The sequence below is a fragment of the Tachypleus tridentatus genome, chromosome 6, assembly GCF_004210375.1.
Source record: "Tachypleus tridentatus isolate NWPU-2018 chromosome 6, ASM421037v1, whole genome shotgun sequence".
NCBI lineage: Eukaryota > Metazoa > Arthropoda > Merostomata > Xiphosura > Limulidae > Tachypleus > Tachypleus tridentatus.
In genome coordinates, this window is record NC_134830.1 from 32,375,140 (window position 1) to 32,395,345 (window position 20,206).

At 33.0% G+C, this 20,206-nt stretch overlaps 1 protein-coding gene across 2 annotated transcripts in view; it reads left to right on the forward strand.

Annotated features, from left to right (window-relative positions):
- The window catches only part of LOC143252201 (F-BAR and double SH3 domains protein 2-like), a 119,396-nt gene that overhangs the window by 45,452 nt on the left and 53,738 nt on the right, over nucleotides 1-20,206 (forward strand). For both annotated transcript variants that reach the window (XM_076503958.1, XM_076503959.1), the window contains exons 7-12: nucleotides 2,270-2,333; nucleotides 2,538-2,666; nucleotides 4,858-4,980; nucleotides 6,669-6,764; nucleotides 7,355-7,507; nucleotides 8,703-8,795. In XM_076503958.1, the coding sequence (XP_076360073.1) occupies nucleotides 2,270-2,333; nucleotides 2,538-2,666; nucleotides 4,858-4,980; nucleotides 6,669-6,764; nucleotides 7,355-7,507; nucleotides 8,703-8,795 (658 nt within the window). The remainder of the gene's footprint in view (nucleotides 1-2,269; nucleotides 2,334-2,537; nucleotides 2,667-4,857; nucleotides 4,981-6,668; nucleotides 6,765-7,354; nucleotides 7,508-8,702; nucleotides 8,796-20,206) is intronic.

A 20,206-nucleotide genomic window follows, 5' to 3' on the forward strand; every position in this document is an offset into this window, starting at 1 on the left:
TTCTATACCTTGGTTACATTTGATGATTAAAATGACAAATTAGGTTTCATCTTTATTTTAATTTCATGGTTTTTTTATTGTTATTTCTTTGTGCTTTTCTTTTATGTCCCCCAGTTGGATAGTGATAAGTCTAATGGATTTACAATACTAAAATCTGGGATTCAACCTTTGAAATGGACCTTGCAAGTAGCCTAATGTAGCTTTGTTTTAAAAGACCAACCATCCAACCCTTCCTTTATGGTACAATCATATAAATTATTTTTAATGCAAGTCTTGATGTATTTACTTATGTATTGTTCATGTATTTTTTAGCAATGAAGAAGGAAAGGCTCATAGGATCTGTATCTTCAGCTTAAGTCTTAATGTGCCACTGTCTTAATTTCTGCGTTGAATGAAAAAAACAGGTGTATCATTCACCTGTTACAATGTTAGTGTAAAAACATGAATGATGTGAAAAGAAACATTGAGTGAAGTAACTCAAATAAATCAAATGCATGAGTCATCAAACACGTGACCCAAAGTTATAATTAGCTTTGTAAATTTTGTTTATACAGAATCATGTTTCAGTTTCTAAACCTTGGGTTTCTGGTTTATTGGGTTGGGATATATGTTTTAATATAGTCTCAGTATAAATTCTGACATATCATCAGGCAGGGATGATACATACATACCAACTGAGAATTAGCAAATAAATGTTCATTCAGTAAAATGTAATGTTAAATAATTAAAAGTTAACACTGATATAACTTGTACAAACACAAACATTAAAAATCAGATATTGTGAAAAATGATACTTTGGAATTTGAATTCAAATCGATAGTTAAGCTTTTAAAGATAATTTATTTATTAAACATGAAGTTTATTAGAGTAATATTGACAGGATGGCAAGCCTAAAAAAATTCCTGGGTGTTTTTGAAATTTGTTAATGATATAATTATTTATTAATTGCTTTATTAGGCTCACAAAGTGAAGATCTTTGTGATGCGTCTTTTTCATTGTTCCTAAACCTTATTTCTCTGTGTGTATTAAAGCACATTTAATACATTACTGATAAGGTTGTATGTATGTAAAGTCTAATGAAACTTATTTGTTATAAACTACATATTTAACACTCCTACAAAAAGTGGGGCCTAATAGGCCCCAGAGCAACTTGAAAGGTTATTAATATTAGGCTAATAATTTTGTATTTAAATGAAATTGCCATTTAAATCCATTAATGAATGGATTAACGAGATTCCCACTGTCCCTATCTACTATCTAGCGAAACCACAGCCAGGGGAACGGGCTTAGAGAAATCAGGACTAGAAACGTCTTTTCGTAGGAGTGTTAAACTACTGGTATAAAAGTTACACATCAATTATTAAAGCACAAGAGTTTGTTTCCAACAGAAAGGACTGAAAACTCATTAACTCCATATTTTTCAACCAATTCTATTTAATGAGAACATGGATACAATATACCAATATTTTTTTTTCTTCACCTATTTTTACATTTCATCACTGGTACAGACAGCATGTGAAAGTTTTTATTTGAGCTTTTCGTAAAATATGATTAATGTTTATAAAGTGACATTACACTCAAGCAGGAAATTATGTTTGAAGCAACAGAATCATAAGTTGTTTTTACCAACAGTAATATTGTAAAAAATACAAAAAACATAATTCCTCTCTCTTTCATGACAGGTTTGCCTATCACACATATGGAAGCATCTTGTTCACTTATACTTACCTATGATTGTTGTATTACTTGTAGTACATTTCTAGCAATGTTCAAAGCAATGTGTGACTCAAGATGTGAGATAAGATTGTACAAATTGAGAATAAAAACAAATAGGTTATTTTATGTGTATTTTGAATTCTTATATTTTTGTATCCATTGTAAATCTCTAAATTCAGTTTCTAATAGTTTTACACACGTAAAACTGTTTCATGAAGAGAGCACAATTTTAATGTTTGTCACAAAAAATTTTTAATTCTTCACATAACCTTCACATAATGGTGCTAAAATTTGGGATTCAACCCTTGCAGTAGACAGAGCAGGTAGCCCAGTGTGACTTTGTTCTGAAAAATCAACCAACCAACTTTCCTTTTACAGTGCAGTAATATAAAATATATGTAACATACATGATATTGGAGTAACTTGATTGAATGATTGTGTGAACATGAGTTAACTTTTGATTGAAAATTTATTATTGTTCTAATTAAAACTGTTTCCTGCAGAATAGATACATAAATAATTTATACCTGAGTCATGACCTGTATTATATTAGATTGAAACGGAAGAAAGGAAGGATCTTTCAGTCTATTTCATCACTTCAAAGGAACAGTGCTAAAGTGAGTTTTGTGTTTTTTAGTAACATATTTTTTCTATGCTAAACGTATGCAACCAATTAGCATGGTTAAACGTATGTATTCCTTGTGTTACAGTTTTTTACTTTCATATTCAGTGCAGTTTTTACTTAATTCCTGTTTAAACTTGTAAAATACATATTTGCTAATTTTCGAGAGATCTTATTAACACAACAGATTTTTGTACAGTTTTCATCTAGGAAGGAAGCTTGTGACATTCAGGCTACTAAAGCCAGAAACGACTATATTCTTGCCCTAGTAGCAGCCAATGCACATCTGTCCAGGTTCTATGAAATTGACTTGGTTGATGTTATACAGGTAAAAACAATAAGTAACTATTATATTGTGTTTCTTTACCAAATGGATTGTTAAACAGATAATTTTAAACTTAGTAGGTTGTATGACTTAAAATTGTACAGTTTTTGTATTATGTAACAGGCAGTGTTATATATAATTCACTTGACATTATTGTATAGCACAATTGATACTGTTGTATTTTTATAATATGTTAATTGTATTATTTTAATACCATTCTGTACTGCATAATTAACGTTGTGCTAATTACAGTGTTCTCTTGTTTAAGTGAAATGATTGTGTAATTAGTTGGTGTAATTTCATCCATTAATGGTTTTTTTACTTCTTAAACATGATTGAATACCCTAAGTGTTCAGCTAAAAATTCCAGTTTACCTATCTGATGGTGAATTTATCCATTAACATTTATGTCCCTTGGCTGAAATCTAAACTAAACCATGTTATTATTGGTCTTTTATAGATAGACCAACAATTTTATAAGGTACAGTAATAGTTATTATAGTAGAACGTCATATAAATAATTCCATCAGAATGTACAAAACATCATGAATTTAAAAAGTTAGCAGACAGTATCAAATTATTTAACAAACAGAACTTAACTAACAGTACTTAATTAAAAGTGTTACAGTATTTAATTTATTGTTGTGTTACACCAATTACCTGAGAGTGTACTGATCTTGTACTGATAATGTTTACTTATTCACTTTAATGTATTACATTGTTTAACTGATACTGTTGTTATTATACTGTTTAATTGACATAAATATATGACATTATTTTACTGATATCACTAAATTTACTTACATTATGGTATTGAATGAGAACGTAACACTGTCCAGTTGATATAATTCTTATTATAATATTTCACTGATACTGTTATAAATGTACTTGACAGAATTTTGATCTTTGACTGATTGTTATATATTATTTAACTTTCAGTGTGGTGCTTGTTAACTGACAGTACTCTATTATTTTATTCATAGTGTTACATTATTCAACTGACAGTACTGCAGTATAAATTCATTTAACATTTTAATATTACTTATCTCACATTAGTGTATTATATATGAAAATCACAGACTTTGTCAACTTTGCAAAATTTTTTATCCTGTGTGCATGTATATTTTCCTGTTTCACCTTTTTTTCCCATCATGGAGATGTGCATGTAGATTTTTTTGTTTCACCTATGTTTCCCATCATGGAGATGTGCATGTAGATTTTTCTGTTTCACCTATGTTTCCCATCATGGAGATGTGCATGTAGATTTTCCTGTTTCACCTATGTTTCCCATCATGGAGATGTGCATGTAGATTTTCCTGTTTCACCTATGTTTCCCATCATGGAGATGTGCATGTAGATTTTCCTGTTTCACCTATGTTTCCCATCATGGAGATGTGCATATAGATTTTTCTGTTTCACTTATGTTTCCCGTCATGGAGATGTGCATGTCGATTTTCCTGTTTCACCTATGTTTCCCATCATGGAGATGTGCATGTAGATTTTTCTGTTTCACCTATGTTTCCCATCATGGAGATGTGCATGTAGATTTTCCTGTTTCACCTATGTTTCCCATCATGGAGATGTGCATGTAGATTTTCCTGTTTCACCTATGTTTCCCATCATGGAGATGTGCATGTAGATTTTTCTGTTTCACCTATGTTTCCCATCATGGAGATGTGCATGTAGATTTTCCTGTTTCACCTATGTTTCCCATCATGGAGAACTTTATTTTTCTCGATTCTATGTATGCAGGTGTGACATCATGAATACATCGTCACACGCAGAACTAATGCACAGGCACCACGGTAAATTGGCTTCTCTAGTATAAAGGTTGTTATCATATATTTAATATCATATATACAATTCAGACATTTGGGGAGATTCGATGTTGAAAGTTGGTTTTTATTACTTTTTACTTAACTAACTTCAGCACACATTTTAAAAAAGTAACTATAATGTTTTTCAGTTGCTTAACAGAACACTTTGTTTCCTCTTGCAAATTCTTTTAAATTTCCTGAGAAAATTGTGTCTTATGATCCCCATGTTTGGTTATTTGTATGAGCACATGCTGTTTATATGCAGACTTGCGTGCTTAGTAACTTTGATTATGTAACATATATCAGGTCGAGCAATAATTTATTGTTTATTTTATCACTGGGTCGCATTATTTTCAATGGAGCCTTTTATTACTACAGAACCTGGATTGTGACATCTATGACAAAATTAAAGAATTCATTCAGTTGGTCAGTCGAACTGAACTGTTTACTTGTGCAGCATGGCAGTCGTCTTTCTCTAACTTACAAAGAGAATCTGAGGGTGTAAGTGTTTTTGACTAATACTGTAACTTTTTTAATATAGGTTATGTTAAGGATAAATATTGGTATATTTGAACTTTCACTTATAGCCTAAATTTTAAATATTATTTTTACTACTATATTTTTGAGCACAAAAAATTGAATTCTGATACCCATGAGTTTGCAGACTTCTGTACCACCAGAGGCATTATTATTTTTTGGAATGTAAACATTTGCAGTTGTAATGCTTTTATAGCCTAGGTTTTAAGTATTACTTTCTGAAAAGCAAATGTTTATCTTTTTATTCTTTCTAGCATTGGTAGCAGGGTGCTGTAATTTTACAAAAAAATAAGTGTTTTTAATGTTTGTAACATTAATGCTTTATATTCACAGAATAAATCATAACACTCGTGAAAAGCTGTTTGTAGCTTCAACATTGTGATTCTGCAGTATAAAGTTTAAATACTCTAGTGTAAATTAAAAAGGTTTGTAACCTTCAAACTTAGCCTATTAGTCTGTAACGTCAGCACTTTGATTCTGCAGTAAAACTGTCTAAATACTGTAGTGTAGTGTGTAGAGGTTTGTAACCTTCAAACTTAATTTTTTTAATTTAGTTTAAATACTAGAGTACTGTAATCATGGAAAGCTAGTTTTTGTAATGTTGGTACATTCACTTTTAGTTTAATTTAAATACTGTAATATAATAAGCTGTGGATAAACACAGTAGTTATTAAATTAAAGTATTATATAAATTTGTGTATAAAACATATTATTAAGTTTTCAAATAACTGCAGTTTGTATTAAGTTTTGATCAAAGGAAACTACATACAGAGATCAGAACTAATCCTATACCTTGTACATGCTATGCATTGTTAAATATTTTGCATAAAATTATTGTAATTTATTGTTTCATCAGTAAGGTGCCATTGTTTTTAACAGAGTTTTTGGCCATAACCTCAATAATATATCATTAGGTCCAGCCAACCCAGGATGCTTAGGCTAGTTTTATTTACACATATTAAACCAATAGAGCAGAATAACCACTATTATAGAATTATAATTAATACCAGACAGATTACTTATTATAGTAGAATGATAAATATGAAAATAAAATGAGAACACCATCTGTCACCATGTTTACCATACTGAGGAATACTAATGGTGCCACTACCCATGGATAATAATGCAATGTTAGCTTCTGTTATACTGAAAACTAAAATATTTACTTTATCAATATAATTTTATTTAGTTAATAAGATGGTTCAATAATTTATAGACACTTTATAATTTTTAAATAATGCATTTTATTGAGAAACACTAGTGCTTTTGTACAAGTTCCTAGATTTTTAACTTGAATATACTGACAGTCAATTATGAGTAGCTCTTCTAAAAATTACACTGTCACTACTTTGTTTATTGAATGAGTAATTCAAATGCATGGAATCTTGTGTTTTATGATTATTGTTATAAAAGTATGCATTTTTGATTAATTTCTATGAACTACATTATAGAAAAATCTTATAGCAAACATGTATCTATTCTTACTGAAACAGGATAAGGATGTTCATATCGTTGGAATATGTTTTTTGTTAAAATCATATTGGTCTGAAATTACTATTTCAGTTATAGCAAAAATAAATCTTCCATTTTGTGTGCATGTGTGTTGAAATGCATCTAGAGGTTTTTTGCTAAGTTGATTTAATCTGTTCTAGGCTACAAAGGACTACACAATGGACTGTTTTTTAAATGATAACCCTGTCCTGTTGAAAACAATGCAGTACAGTTTTGAACCATGTGACGGAGATGAAGTATGTGTGAACATTGTAATAGTAAAATCATTTTAAACTTTTAATATTTATGTTTATAATTATTTTGAATAATAAAACTGTTGCTTCTTTAGTCACGATTGAATACAGTTTTGAAACTTTTGTTTTACATATCTTTTTATATAGTTTTATGCATGGGAAATTTTAAATCTATTTTGTATATCTATTAGAAAATTTATCACTTTGTAATAACAAATAAAACCAGTTTGGTTTACATTCCCGTTTTTTCTGTGAATATTTTTATATTTTTAATTTGATAAAAGATTTAAAGTAAGTATTTCAAAAACTGTTATATTGTTCTTTTAATAAAGCTGAAATGTAGTAATTTGTTGTTTATATATGAAGTAATTTAGGATAAAATGAAACATAGTGATGAAATTTTAATACTTCTATATAGAAGCCATGAGAAATAAAAACAACATAAGGCAGCTATGAATCACGTGAAAGTGACACGTGTGAAACGTGTTACGTAAAGTTAATATCATTGAAATCTTTTGTTGGTTGGGTATAAATTTTGATTAACATCTTTTAATTACTCTAGAACTAACTATTTTAGTTTCTTTAATGCTCAGATCATAAAAATTTCTACTGAACACAATGCTGGACTTTGTTTGACTAAAGAAGCCAGAAGATGGGCATCTTGTATTGCAAAAGAAAGTCGAACAGCAAGAGATTGTTATGAAGAGCTAAATAAACTTCAGTCTGAGTTTATTGGGAAGGAAAAAGTAAGTTATCTGTGTGTAGAATTCTAACAAATTCTGTATTTTGAAATTAATTATTTATAACTGGGATGGAAGTTATGTAAATTTATGACTAACAAAAGGTTATCTTAGGACATGGAAAATTATTTCCCTAAAAAATAATTTTAAGAAAATTCACGAATGACTGTAAAAACTGCAAAACATAAAATTTGAAACTGCAATTTTGCACACGTCTCTGAATCGACCCAATAAACCTTCATGCCATATTTGGTAAAGAACTATTTGCAGGGGGTGAAGTAGAAGTAAAAAGTGTAAAAATGCCCATTAAAACTGTAAAATGCAAAACTAAAAATTAAACTATGATTATCAAACTAGAGGATGTGAAGTAGTGATAAAAAAACTGCAAATTTGTTTGTAATCTTTGCATGGACCTATTGAACCTGAACACCCATTTTGGTGATGATCCATTTTACACCCTGCAAAGTAGTTACACGGACAGACAACAGACAGTACTAGTATATTTATATGGATATTCTTTCCCGTTTCACTATCTTTGAGTGTTTTATTTTCTTATCCTATAAAGAGACTTGACAGTGGAAAATGAAATACAACATATGATAACTGAACTCAGATTTCTTTCCTCCAGGATCTGTATTTCATTATTAACCATTTTTTGTGTGTTCTAACTACTTGTCAGCAGAAATCTGTGTAAATACTGTTTTGGTTTTAATTGAAGGAGGACTTTTGGATTTTTGTGATTAAAATAAAAATAATAAATAAATCAGGAGGTATGTAAGTGGAATATGCATTTGATGAAATAAAGAAAAAAGCTTTATTTTGGTGGTTCAATAATAATGTTTTGCGTATCTCTGTGGATCACAATGAAATCTATACACTAAGCATTTTTCCATGGATTGAGAATCACTGTTTTTGTACTTTCCCATCAGGCAAACAATCATATCTTAATTATTACCTAAGAACCAATGTTTTTACCACTTGTCTTGGTGGATCAATGATAAGAAAGATATCAAATAGAACTAAGTAATGGTGTTTAACTTATAGTTTAGTTTTTTTCATTGAAATTCTGATATTGTAAAAGCAAGAAGATTGTTTGAAATAATAGCCACACAACTTATTCATTAAAGTGAAGTAAAACCTAATTAATCAAACCAAGAAAATATAATATCTTTAATACCTTTTTTTTCACCCTTTTTGTTAGAGTTCAGTTTCCTCCAGTGGAGAGAAGACTGGTACTGAAACTGACCCATACGTGAGGATAGAAGAGATTCGTGAGATAATCCGTAAGGCAGAGGTGAGGCAAAGTTCTTGAATGTATACTGAAATTTTAAAGTCTGTATGAATTAAGAAAAGAGTTTAGTTTCTTATTGTACTTAGCTAGCAGAAAATAAAAATTGGCCTATTCAAGATGTAGGTTTTTATTGTACAATATCACAGTAAACTCTCTCAGTTGATATTAGGTTTAAATGGTATTTACACTTTTTGAAGTTTCATTGTTAAATAAAGTCAACTACTACTTCTGTAATAAACAAACACCACTTAATCTTAGTTTCTTATTCCATTAGTTCTTTTGTTGTTCAGTGAAATTAGAAATCTTAGAGTTTTTTTATACTGTTTAGTAATATTGATAGTTTTTATTATAAAGTCTGAAAAGGATCGTATCAAATCTTTAGCATTTTCACACCAATAAATGCAGTTAAGAGTTTCTTTCTTTTTTAATGTTTAACATAGCAAAAATCTATTTGCTGTTTGTCGTTAATGTTTATGTTAAAAGAATATAAAAGTTCCAGAAATCTGCAACCTGAGTATCAAACTGTTTTCATTGTGTATCTTTTATAAGTTGATGTCGTTGTTTTTTATGTGTTAGCGCTAATGTATTTTCTTAAACAACTAAGAAAGTGTAATGGAAGATTACTTAACTTTTTTTTTTAAATTTAGGCATCCTTAGAAATAATTTGTATAAAGCTCAGTAGATGGCGCGTGTATCACGTAAAATAATTTGGTTATATAAATTTCTATTATACAAATAACCAATACATTCGAGTCCATCTCAATTTTGAAGAACAAAAAAACTGGTAATTTAAGATAAACATTAATTTATAGAGTTTTTTAAATGTTTCTATGAATTCTAAGGTATATTTCAACTAACTTTTAACAAAATGTTTTTTACCATGCAGCAATTTGTTATTTCCACCACCCTGTTTCTACAGTGGTGGAGAACTTTAATTCACAGTAATAAAAATAAATCTTTAGATATGTCGACTTTATTTATACACGTTGAGTTTCAAGTTCTAAAATTGGTCGTAACTTTAGTGTGCAACATTAAATGATAATTGTTCAGTGTCAAGATAGCTTGGTATGGCCAAGTATCTGAGGATCGTGGGTTCGAATCCCCGTAACACCAAACATTTTCGCCCTTTCACCCGTGGAGGCATTATAATATTACGATCAATCCCACTATTCGTTCGTAAAAGAGTAGCCCAAGAGTTGGCGGTGGGTAGTGATGACTACCTGCCTTCCCTCTAGTCTTACACTGCTAAATTAGGGACGGCTAGCGCAGATAGCTCTCGTGTAGCTTTGCACGAAATTCAAAAACAGACAAACACATTATAAACGCGAAATTTAAAACAAATCAATCATTGAGAAGAATAAATAGTCTCAATTTGTATACCTTTTGTAACCATAATCACAACAAACTTCAAACATCTATTACTAAAATTTTTAAAGGATGGACCTTATGTTTCTTTATGAATAGTTTCATTGTGTAATTTATTCACATTTATTTATACTTCTATCTTCGCGCGCACACACACAAAGAAACTAATAAAGTGATTTCATTGGAATCATATTCTATACATTTATAGAATTTTAAGATAACTTAGTTATTATTGTTCGAAAAAGTCTATAATTTATTTTGTCAGACTTAGTAAACAAAGTGCTTCTAATTATTTAAAACCAGGTAGCCTGGCATGGCCATGTGTTTAGGGCGTTCGACTAACAACCTGCGTGTCGCGGGTTCGAAGATGTCCCATCAAACACTCTCCTTTCATCAATGAGAGCGTTGTAACGTCACAGTCAATTCCCCTATTCGTTAGTAAAAATAGTAGCTCAAGAACTGGTGGTGGATGGTGATGACTAGCTGCCTTCCTTCTAGTTTTCCACCTTTAAATTAGGGACGGCAAACGTATATAGCCCTCGTGTAGCTTTGGGCGAAATTCACTGCAAACCAAACCAATTTCGCAGTAATTCCCCGTAGGAGGACCGCTGGTCACATCCGGCCCATGAAAGCCTGATTCGTGTTCCACATGATGGTGAAGTGTTACAAAAATAAGTAAAAACTATATTTGTGGAATAATGAATTCCCCAGCAAGTTCAGACTTGTCCTTACGATTACACTATGTAGTGTGAACAGTAATTGGGAACCAGTGGTGTATATTGTCGTCCTTGAAATCCATGCTTTCAGCTCTCACTTATATGACGAACAGACCTCGCCAAACGTTAGTTATATAGAGTGTGATTGTGTTTATTAATATTACTCGCTATTTTACACTTTTATTACACGTTTCGTTAATTAATATTTACATTTTGAGTTTTGAAAACAAAATTCATCGTGTTTCGTATACTAAGACGAATCACACTGCTTCGCTAACGTTTTCAAAGTTGTATCGTAAAGCTCGTGGTTGAATTAACAAATTTGCAAGAAGTTGGAAAAGTTTTAGTTCTCTCTAAAACATAGTGGAACATGAAGGTTTAAAGTGTGAAATGCTAAAAATATTGGTAAATATATTTGTAAAACATACTAGCACAATAGACGCTGGGTGTTCAAACTGTGGATTAGAAAACAATAGTAAAGATTTCTGTAAAACATATTGAGACGTCAGACATTGGAGTTTTAAATTGTGAAAAATAGTAAAGATATCTGAAACATAATGGAAATGCCTAAATTGTGAAATGTTGGAAAAATAGTAAAGATACCTGTGAAATATATCGGGACATTGGACATTATTATAATTTTGGATAATTCTTCACCACGGTACTGTTTGTTTGCTTTTGTGATTATTGTGTACGCCCTATGAAACAGTAAAGACAGGCAGTTTTATGCCTAAAGTAAACAATAATAAATAAATCGTGGGCGTTGTTATTCATAGTCTGTTTTCTGATCTTATCTTAGCTTTCATGTGTCTTGAATGTTAAATGAAGACCAGTTCTGAGGCCTAACACTGAATATTAGTTGAATGCTAAACATACTATTTCTGAAGGTTAAGTGGAAGCCAAAAATGATTTACCAAGACAAACAAAAACTACTTACTGTCAACACACAGAAGTAATTAATGTTTGTAACGCTTTGAAGTGTGTAATGTAGAGAACTGGTAACACATTTAATGGTTGTTTTCATGTCTTTTTGTCACACTTCGTATTTGTGAGATATATGTGGTGGTAAAATAAGTTACGGGTTTTAGTACAGATTAACGGTTTTGGAAGGGTTTGTGAATGTATTACTCTATTCTTTGTTGTAGCAAAAAAAAAGTCATTTCTCATTCTGGTTATTTGTGTATTACGAAACCTGTTTTGTTGTTCTTCTAAGAACTTGCGAGTGAAAGCGAAGACAAATATGCACTAATATGTCAACCACACAAAATCTGCCATATTCCATGACGAAGAGGCCTTTCGCCTGTTACCTGTACTCAACAGGCTGGTTGTGATATGACAGGCATAGAAGTGGTCTACGCGGTATTTGAAACTCAATTCCCTCGACCTAACATTCGTCCCTTCAGTGGGTCATCGGCAAGTTTACGGATTTGTAACGCTAAAACTCAGGGTTCGATTCCTCGTGGTGGACAGATTTCGTTGTGTTGCTTTGCTTTAAAACACACAAACAAACGTATTTTAATTTATCTGTGTATGTAGTGATGCCTTTCTATTTTTGTCCTGTTTGTCGTCTCACTGTATGATATCATATTTTTTATCTACCTCTGTTTTTCTGAATGTATATAAAACAATATTTATAATAACCATTATTGTAAGTTGTATTGTTGCTTGTTTATTAAAATATATTTATGTTAAGAAAGAAAATTGTGTACCAGTCTTGTTGGCAAATATCGTAGAGTTGATACATTTCGAAATTCAGATTCTAAATTAAAATTAAAATTTCCATGTATTTGAAATAGCAATATGTATCGTACGTAACATAATACATCGGAGACTTGTCTGAGATAAAGTATAATATGTAACATTATGTTATAATTACGTTTGTTTAAGATGACATGGAGGCAAGAGATGTTGCTGATTGGTTACCCCTTGAATGATAGAGGGGGTTGCGTGTTTGTAAAAATCTGCCAACAGTTTAATGACATTGACAGTATGGAATATTATTGTATGTTTGTTAAATTGATTTCCATTTTAATGATTTTGTTTTATGTTCCATATAACCCTTAATAGTCAATTTTTTGGGGGCAGTTATATGCCCCCAAAATGTTATATGATATATTTTTCCTTTTTTTCCGGGCCCCTCATTGACTCAGCGGTAAGTCCAAAGACTTGTAGTGCTAAGAACGCCACTTAGAACCCAAGCTAAGAATAGGGTACTGTGCTAGTTTATTAGTATTGACAGTAGAGAATGTTATTGGTGTGTTTGATAAGTGTGTTAATAGTGTAATAATTTTGCGTTTATGTACAGTATAACTCTCAGTGGCCATTTCAGGTGGAAAAAGTGTCGGTTCATCAGTATGATAAATGTTTCTGCTTTTAAATTTCTTCAAGAGAAAAAAAAAATTGCCCCGAAAAGAAACTGTTCAGTAATCTGTAGTAAAAACATTATATTAGGCCTGCTTTTCACACCATCCTGAAGTTCGGGAATTCTGTGCTCCTACTGGGTTTTTATTATTCGTTAAGAGTAGACGTTAAAGTGCGAGATTTTACCTAGGTTATTGTTTAAAACCGTAGAAGGACACTTACACGCAGTTCAGATGTCCATAGAAGGTGTTAGTTTTGTCCAGCTGCGTCGAATCTGCTTTTTATCACGCGTTGTACAATTTAAATTACACAAAACTCGCTAAGCAAATCACAGTTGTAATAAAACTAACTTACCCCAACAGGCATTGAATCAAAATTAAGTGACTGTGGGGAAAACATGAGACAACAATTATATAAAAGTATGAAAGACTAAAAAACAATGGTGTTAAGAACAAAAAAAGTCATGAAAAACAATGGTGTTAAGAACAAAAAAAGTCATGAAAAACATGGTATTAAGAACAAAAAAAGTCATGAAAAACAATGGTGTTAAGAAGTTTACATTTTAAAATATAATAATTGAGATAAACAAGTATCAGTGTGCAGACCAAGTATCAGTGTGCAGACGTTGAACGCCACTTAGAACCCAAGCTAAGAACATTTTTGCAATTGAACCCCAAAACGTCATTGTTGGGGTGTGGATTTGATTTACCGGTGACATCTCTTTTTTTTGTGACCCTAGTCGTAAGCGGTTTTCTTCTGTTGGCAGATTGGTGGGCGTCTTTTTTTGGTTGTTTTTTTTAATGCAACCGTCGCTGAGTTAAATTTATTTAATTAGAAGCAAGAGACCGACAGTGGCTGTTCTACTCGAGTCTTAATTTGGAAGTTGTTTTTTGTAATTACCTGAATTCCATCTTAAGCATTCTGGAAGTAATTAAGGTTTTTGTGTTATAATAAAGACGTGTGTTTTTTTGTGTACTGTAGAGCAAGAACATTATTTCCATCCAGATACCTGTGACGAGGATTGACGGACGGTGTTCGAAATCGTACAACTCTACAAAATATTCAATGGACTTTAAGTAATTATAGTAAGAGTAACAGTCAATCCTTTTATGCGAATGTTGAAGAATAGGGCACTGTTGACTGTCAGTTATTCAAAATTAGGAACGACGGCTGGTAACCTTAGTAGTTTTGCTATAAATACAAAATACACGTGTCTAAAGATGAGTCAAATTAACTTCAAATGGTTCAAACTACAAATCAAGTTTGAAGTGTTTTGCGTTGTTACTTTCTTAATTTGGAGTACGTGTATTCTATAACCTCGCTGACAACGTTTGTTTTTTTAATTTCGCGCAAAGCTCCACGAGGGCTATCTGCGCTAGCCGTCCCTAATTTAGCAGTGTAAGACTAGAGGGAAGGCAACTAGTCATCACCACCCACCATCAACTTTTGGGCTACACTTTTATCAACGAGTAGTGGGATTGACCGTCATATTATACGCTCCCACGGCTCAAAGGGAGAGCATGTTTGGTGCGACCGAGATTCGAACCTGCAACCTTCAGATTACGAATCGAACGCCTTAATCCACTTGGCCATGCCAGGCCTTGATAACATTTACGTTTTCAGGTAACATGAGATCTGTGATAATATATCTCATTCAGTTATAGTTTATTTCTCAATGATATATTTTTCCTTTATTTCCGGGCCCCTAATTGACTCAGCGGTAAGTCTAAAGACTTGTAGTGCTAAAATCCGGGTTTCGATACACGTGATGGGCAAAGCACGAATAGCTCTGTATGTAGCTTTTGTTTAACAACAGATGATCAAACTCTTTTTTGTGCTAAATGGAGGTGTACACAACAATAATATTTTGAGAAAAAATTGCAAAGTTTCAGAAAGAAAATCGAATGTTTTTTGTTTATATTGGTATCTCTCTGTTATATCAGTAACACATGTTCTCTAAATGATCACTTTACCTTCTCAGCCCGTTGTTTGGACCATATGAACTTTGTGGTCTTTGACAATGACCACGCTACTTAGTACGTTCATATAATACAAGCACTGTAGGTAATTTTGCATGCTAGTTTTACCGTAAAATATAGTAAAACATGCCAAATATGTTATATACATTACTCACTTACTGCTATGGATACTTTGAGTCTGAAAACAAAACCTCTAGTTATAAGAGTGCGCAGTGACTTCGAGGGTCCATGGTTTGCATTCCGTTGCCTCAAATTATCACTCCACGCTTTGGAGTCATGAGTGCGATATAAGTTTCTTTCTATTTAAGCACAAAGCTACACAGAGGACTATCTATGTATCGAGAACCTTTTTTTTAGTCACTTGGGGGCTGTTTTTTGTGTCCACCGCAAGGAATAAACCATGTTGCACTGGGTGCCTGTCTTCTGTGTCCACCGCAAAGAATAAAACCATGTGGCACTGGGGGGCTGTCTTCTGTGTCCACCGCAAGGAGTTAGAACCATGTGGCGCTGGGGGGCTGTCTTTTGTGTCCACCGCAAGGAATAGAACCATGTGGCACTGGGGTGCTGTCTTCTGTGTCCACCGCAAGGAGTTAGAATTATGTGGCATTGGGGGGCTGTCTTCTGTGTCCACCGCAAGGAATAGAACCATGTGGCACTGGGGGGCTGTCTTCTGTGTCCACCGCAAGGAATTAGAACCATGTGGCACTGGGGGGCTGTCTTCTGTGTCCACCGCAAGGAGTTAGAACCATGTGGCACTGGGGGGCTGTCTTTTGTGTCCACCACAAGTAATTAGAACCATGTGGCGCTGGGGGGCTATCTTTTGTGTCCACCGCAAGGAATAGAACCATGTGGCACTGGGGGGCTGTCTTCTGTGTCCACCGCAAGGAATTAGAACCATGTGACACTGGGGGGCTGTCTTCTGTGTCCACCGCAAGGAGTTAGAACCATGTGGCACTGGGGGGCTGTCTTCTGTGTCCACCGCAAGGAGTTAGAACCATGTGGCACTGGGGGGCTGTCTTCTGTATCCACCGCAAGGAATAGAACCATGTGGCACTGGGGGGCTGTCTTCTGTGTCCACCACAAGGAATTAGAACCATGTGGCACTGGGGGGCTGTCTTCTGTGTCCACCACAAGGAATTAGAACCATGTGGCACGATATAAGAGTGACGATCAAATTTCACTTTTGGATTAAAGTAGCGCAAGAGTTGGCGGTGTGTGCTGTCAACTATGTAACTTCCCTCTCGTCGATCATTTCAAAATTAGGGACGGTCAACGCGTAATGACCACTGTGTAGCTTTGTGCGAACATACGAAACAAACAAATAAACATTTAAGCAATAGAAACTTGGGAATTGGTACTGAATCCAGTGTTATTAGCTCAAATATTCTTAGGTCGACCAGTAGTTAGTGTGCTGGGCTGTGGATCCCACGTTCTCTACCTGACCGCCATTGAAACAAATATTGGAGGGTTGTGTTGACAAGCTATCTATCTGTTGTCTATGACTTCTAAATTACGAGCAGCAAGCGCAGACTGTCCTCGAGTAGCTTTGTGAGACATTCAGCAGCCAACAATACATATATTCGTTTTGTACATCAGAAAAGTTAAGGTGCAAAACTTACGTTATGTTGGCAAAATGAAAGAGGGACTAACCATGAATTAAAATTACAATAACGTCTTGAGAACAGTGTATACAGCAAATTTTACTGATATTATTATTTTCTGTCATATATTATGGTTTATTCCCTCTAAATTTTCTCGACTATTATTGGAAATCGAACAATATGGAATTGTTAATAGAAAATAGCATAGTGTTCTGTTTTTTGTTTTGTAACTCTTTCTCTGTCGTGTACTTGGAGTTGAATAATGGAAAGTTGCTCGTATGTGTTATTAACAAGAAATGAAACACCATTTGTTTAGTTGTAAGTGTGCTTTTTGTTACTCAGCTAATATTATAATCCTCAATCAAAGCTACTCAGTTCGCTGAAAACAAGAAGTGTAGAGCTGTTATAACTTTCGTTGTGTTGGAACGAATAGCGACAAGTTTTTATTCGTCGTTTGCAAGAAATATAAAAACTGTGTATATAATGTATACATAGGAAGGTAATAACATGAAAACTATTTGTTGAAATGTTTTGAAATGTATTTACATTTCGACGTGTTTTAATATAGTTTTAGGGTTTTGACGTGTATTATTAAGTTTGTGTCACCAGAGGGCGCTAGTATAAGATGTTCAATATGTTTACTTGTAGAAATATAAAAAATTTGGTCTGTCGTCATGACAGCTTTTGAAACTTATACAATAAGCTCGTATCAATAAAAGGTTTATCAAAGACACACCTGTCAAAAATGTTTAGTAATGAAATATTAAAATCTTACTTTTACAGGATTTTAAAAGTGGCAATTATCAGTAAAAAGGTCCTAGTTTAGTAACTTAAGTGTGGTTTGTTTCGTGTGTACAGTTGATACATTGATGTAAATGTGGAAGACGCTAAGACTAAATGTATTTCCGCAGGGTTCTCGACTACGTTCTGTTTCAAGAGTAAATAAAACCAAAATTAAAAGTAACTAATGTTTTTGTTTCTTTGGTTTTAATATTCATATGTCACGCTGAGCTGTAGTATACAGAGTGCATAATTCTTCTCGTGATTCACGGTATGCGCACGTTTTACTGACGTTATTACATTAAAAATTGCAACATTAAGCTTCTCTTTTGTGACGTCACTTTAGTGTCTACTGACTGACAGACACTGCTTTATTGTGGTGCGAATATACGTGACCCTCCCAGACGACATTGTTATGCCATGTTATTTACCTAGAACGTAGGAGATATAAGCAGATTTTCAAAATATGAAGATAAATTTGAATTATGAACTAATTGCCTAACTATACTCAAATAACTGTAGGATTGGTAGGATTCATTTTTTTATTTTGATATTTAATTTTTTTTTACTTTATTAATATCAGTGTCCTGGAGTCGGGTGCAATACTTTGAAAACACACCCAACTTTACACAAAACTAGAGTTAGTATCGAGTAACAGGTAGTTTATTAAGGATAACACCTGTAATATAAGTAAATAAATTTTGTTTTATAACAAATTTTTTGTAACAATAATAATGTGTTATTAGCAATAAAAGATACATTAGTACTAAAATAAGAAAGAAAATTAAAAAAAATCAAATGCTACAAAATACTGTTATCAACGGGAATTTTATTGTCATTTCATGTTTGTTGTATCGTAATCGTAGAAAAATAACTCCCGTAACTTTGCTTATGTGGAGGGCTGTAGACTTTATGTAGAATTTAAAGTCTTGCTTATTGGCATCAACTTATTAAAGTGTAAGTATTGTTCATTGGCATCAGTTTATTAAAGTGTACGTACTAATTACTGGCATCAACTTATTAATGTGTAAGTAATGTTTATTGGCATCAGTTTGTTAAAGTGTAAGTACTGTTTATTGGCATCAGTTTGTTAAAGTCTAAGTACTGCTTATTGGTATCTGTTTAATAAAATGTAAGTACTGCTTATTGGCATCACTTTATTAAAGTGTAAGTATTGTTCATAAGCATCAGTTTATTAAAGTGTAAGTACTGTTCATTGGCATCAGTTTATTAAAGTGTAAGTACTAATTACTGGCATCAGGTTATTAAAGTGTAAGTACTGCTTATTGGCATCATTTTATTAAAGTGTAAGTACTGCTTATTGGCATCAGTTTATTAAAGTGTAAGTACTAATTACTGGCATCAGTTTATTAAAGTGTAAGTACTGCTTATTGGCATCAGTTTATTAAAGTGTAAGTACTGCTTATTGGCATCATTTATTAAAGTGTAAGTAATGATCATTGGGGTAAGTATATTAACGTTTAAGTTTAGATGGTCGTTAAATTCGTTTGTAGTTCGTTTTTTATCATCAGTGCTAATGGTACTTTATTTATTTCAGGACATGGGTATCAAAACCAGCTGAGTGTGAAATGGTTCATAATTCTGATAAAGTGGCACAGATAGCCTATCTGCTTTGTGCCATAAAACACCAAACCAACCAACAATTCTTAGAAAATCATAAACAGAAATATTATTTTACTGTTTAAAACGGATTAAGTCTAAAAAGTGCGGGTGATACAATATAAACAAGGCCAGGCATGGTCAGGTGGTTAAGGCGCTCGACTCGTAATCTAAGGGTCGCGGGTTCGAATCCCCGTCACACCAAACATGCTCCACTTTCAGTCGTGGGGGCGTTACAATGTATTGATCCATTCCAGTGTTCGTTGGTAAAAGAGTAGCCCAAGAGTTAGCAGTGGGTGATTAGCTACCTTCCCTCTAGCCTTACGCTGCTAAATGAGGGATGGCTAGCGCAGATAGCCCTCGTGTAGCTTTGTTCGAAATATAAAAGCAAACAAACAAACAATATTTCAGCGAGACCTGCTCTTCATGCTATTGCTACCTCCTTGATAAGTGAGAAACAAATAACAATGAATAAGTGTTGTGTCAAAATTTTTAACAGTATTTATTTCTTTCCAACTCCAGTTCTGATAATTTCATTCTTACGTTGAAACATGTATTGATCCATTCCAGTGTTCGTTGGTAAAAGAGTAGCCCAAGAGTTGGCAGTGGATGATTAGCTACCTTCCCTCTAGCCTTACGCTGCTAAATGAGGGATGGCTAGCGCAGATAGCCCTCGTGTAGCTTTGTTCAAAATATAAAAGCAAACAAACAAACAATATTTCAGCGAGACCTGCTCTTCATGCTATTGCTACCTCCTTGATAAGTGAGAAACAAATAACAATGAATAAGTGTTGTGTCAAAATTTTTAACAGTATTTATTTCTTTCAAACTCCAGTTCTGATAATTTCATTCTTACGTTGAAACCTGAAATAATGACTGTTACAGATAGTCTAATGATTATTGTGCTTTATGTTTAGTAAATGACTAATTATTGTTCATTACTTCGATGGAAGGCGCTCGGAAACTTGTATTTTGAAAAATGATGTGTCACA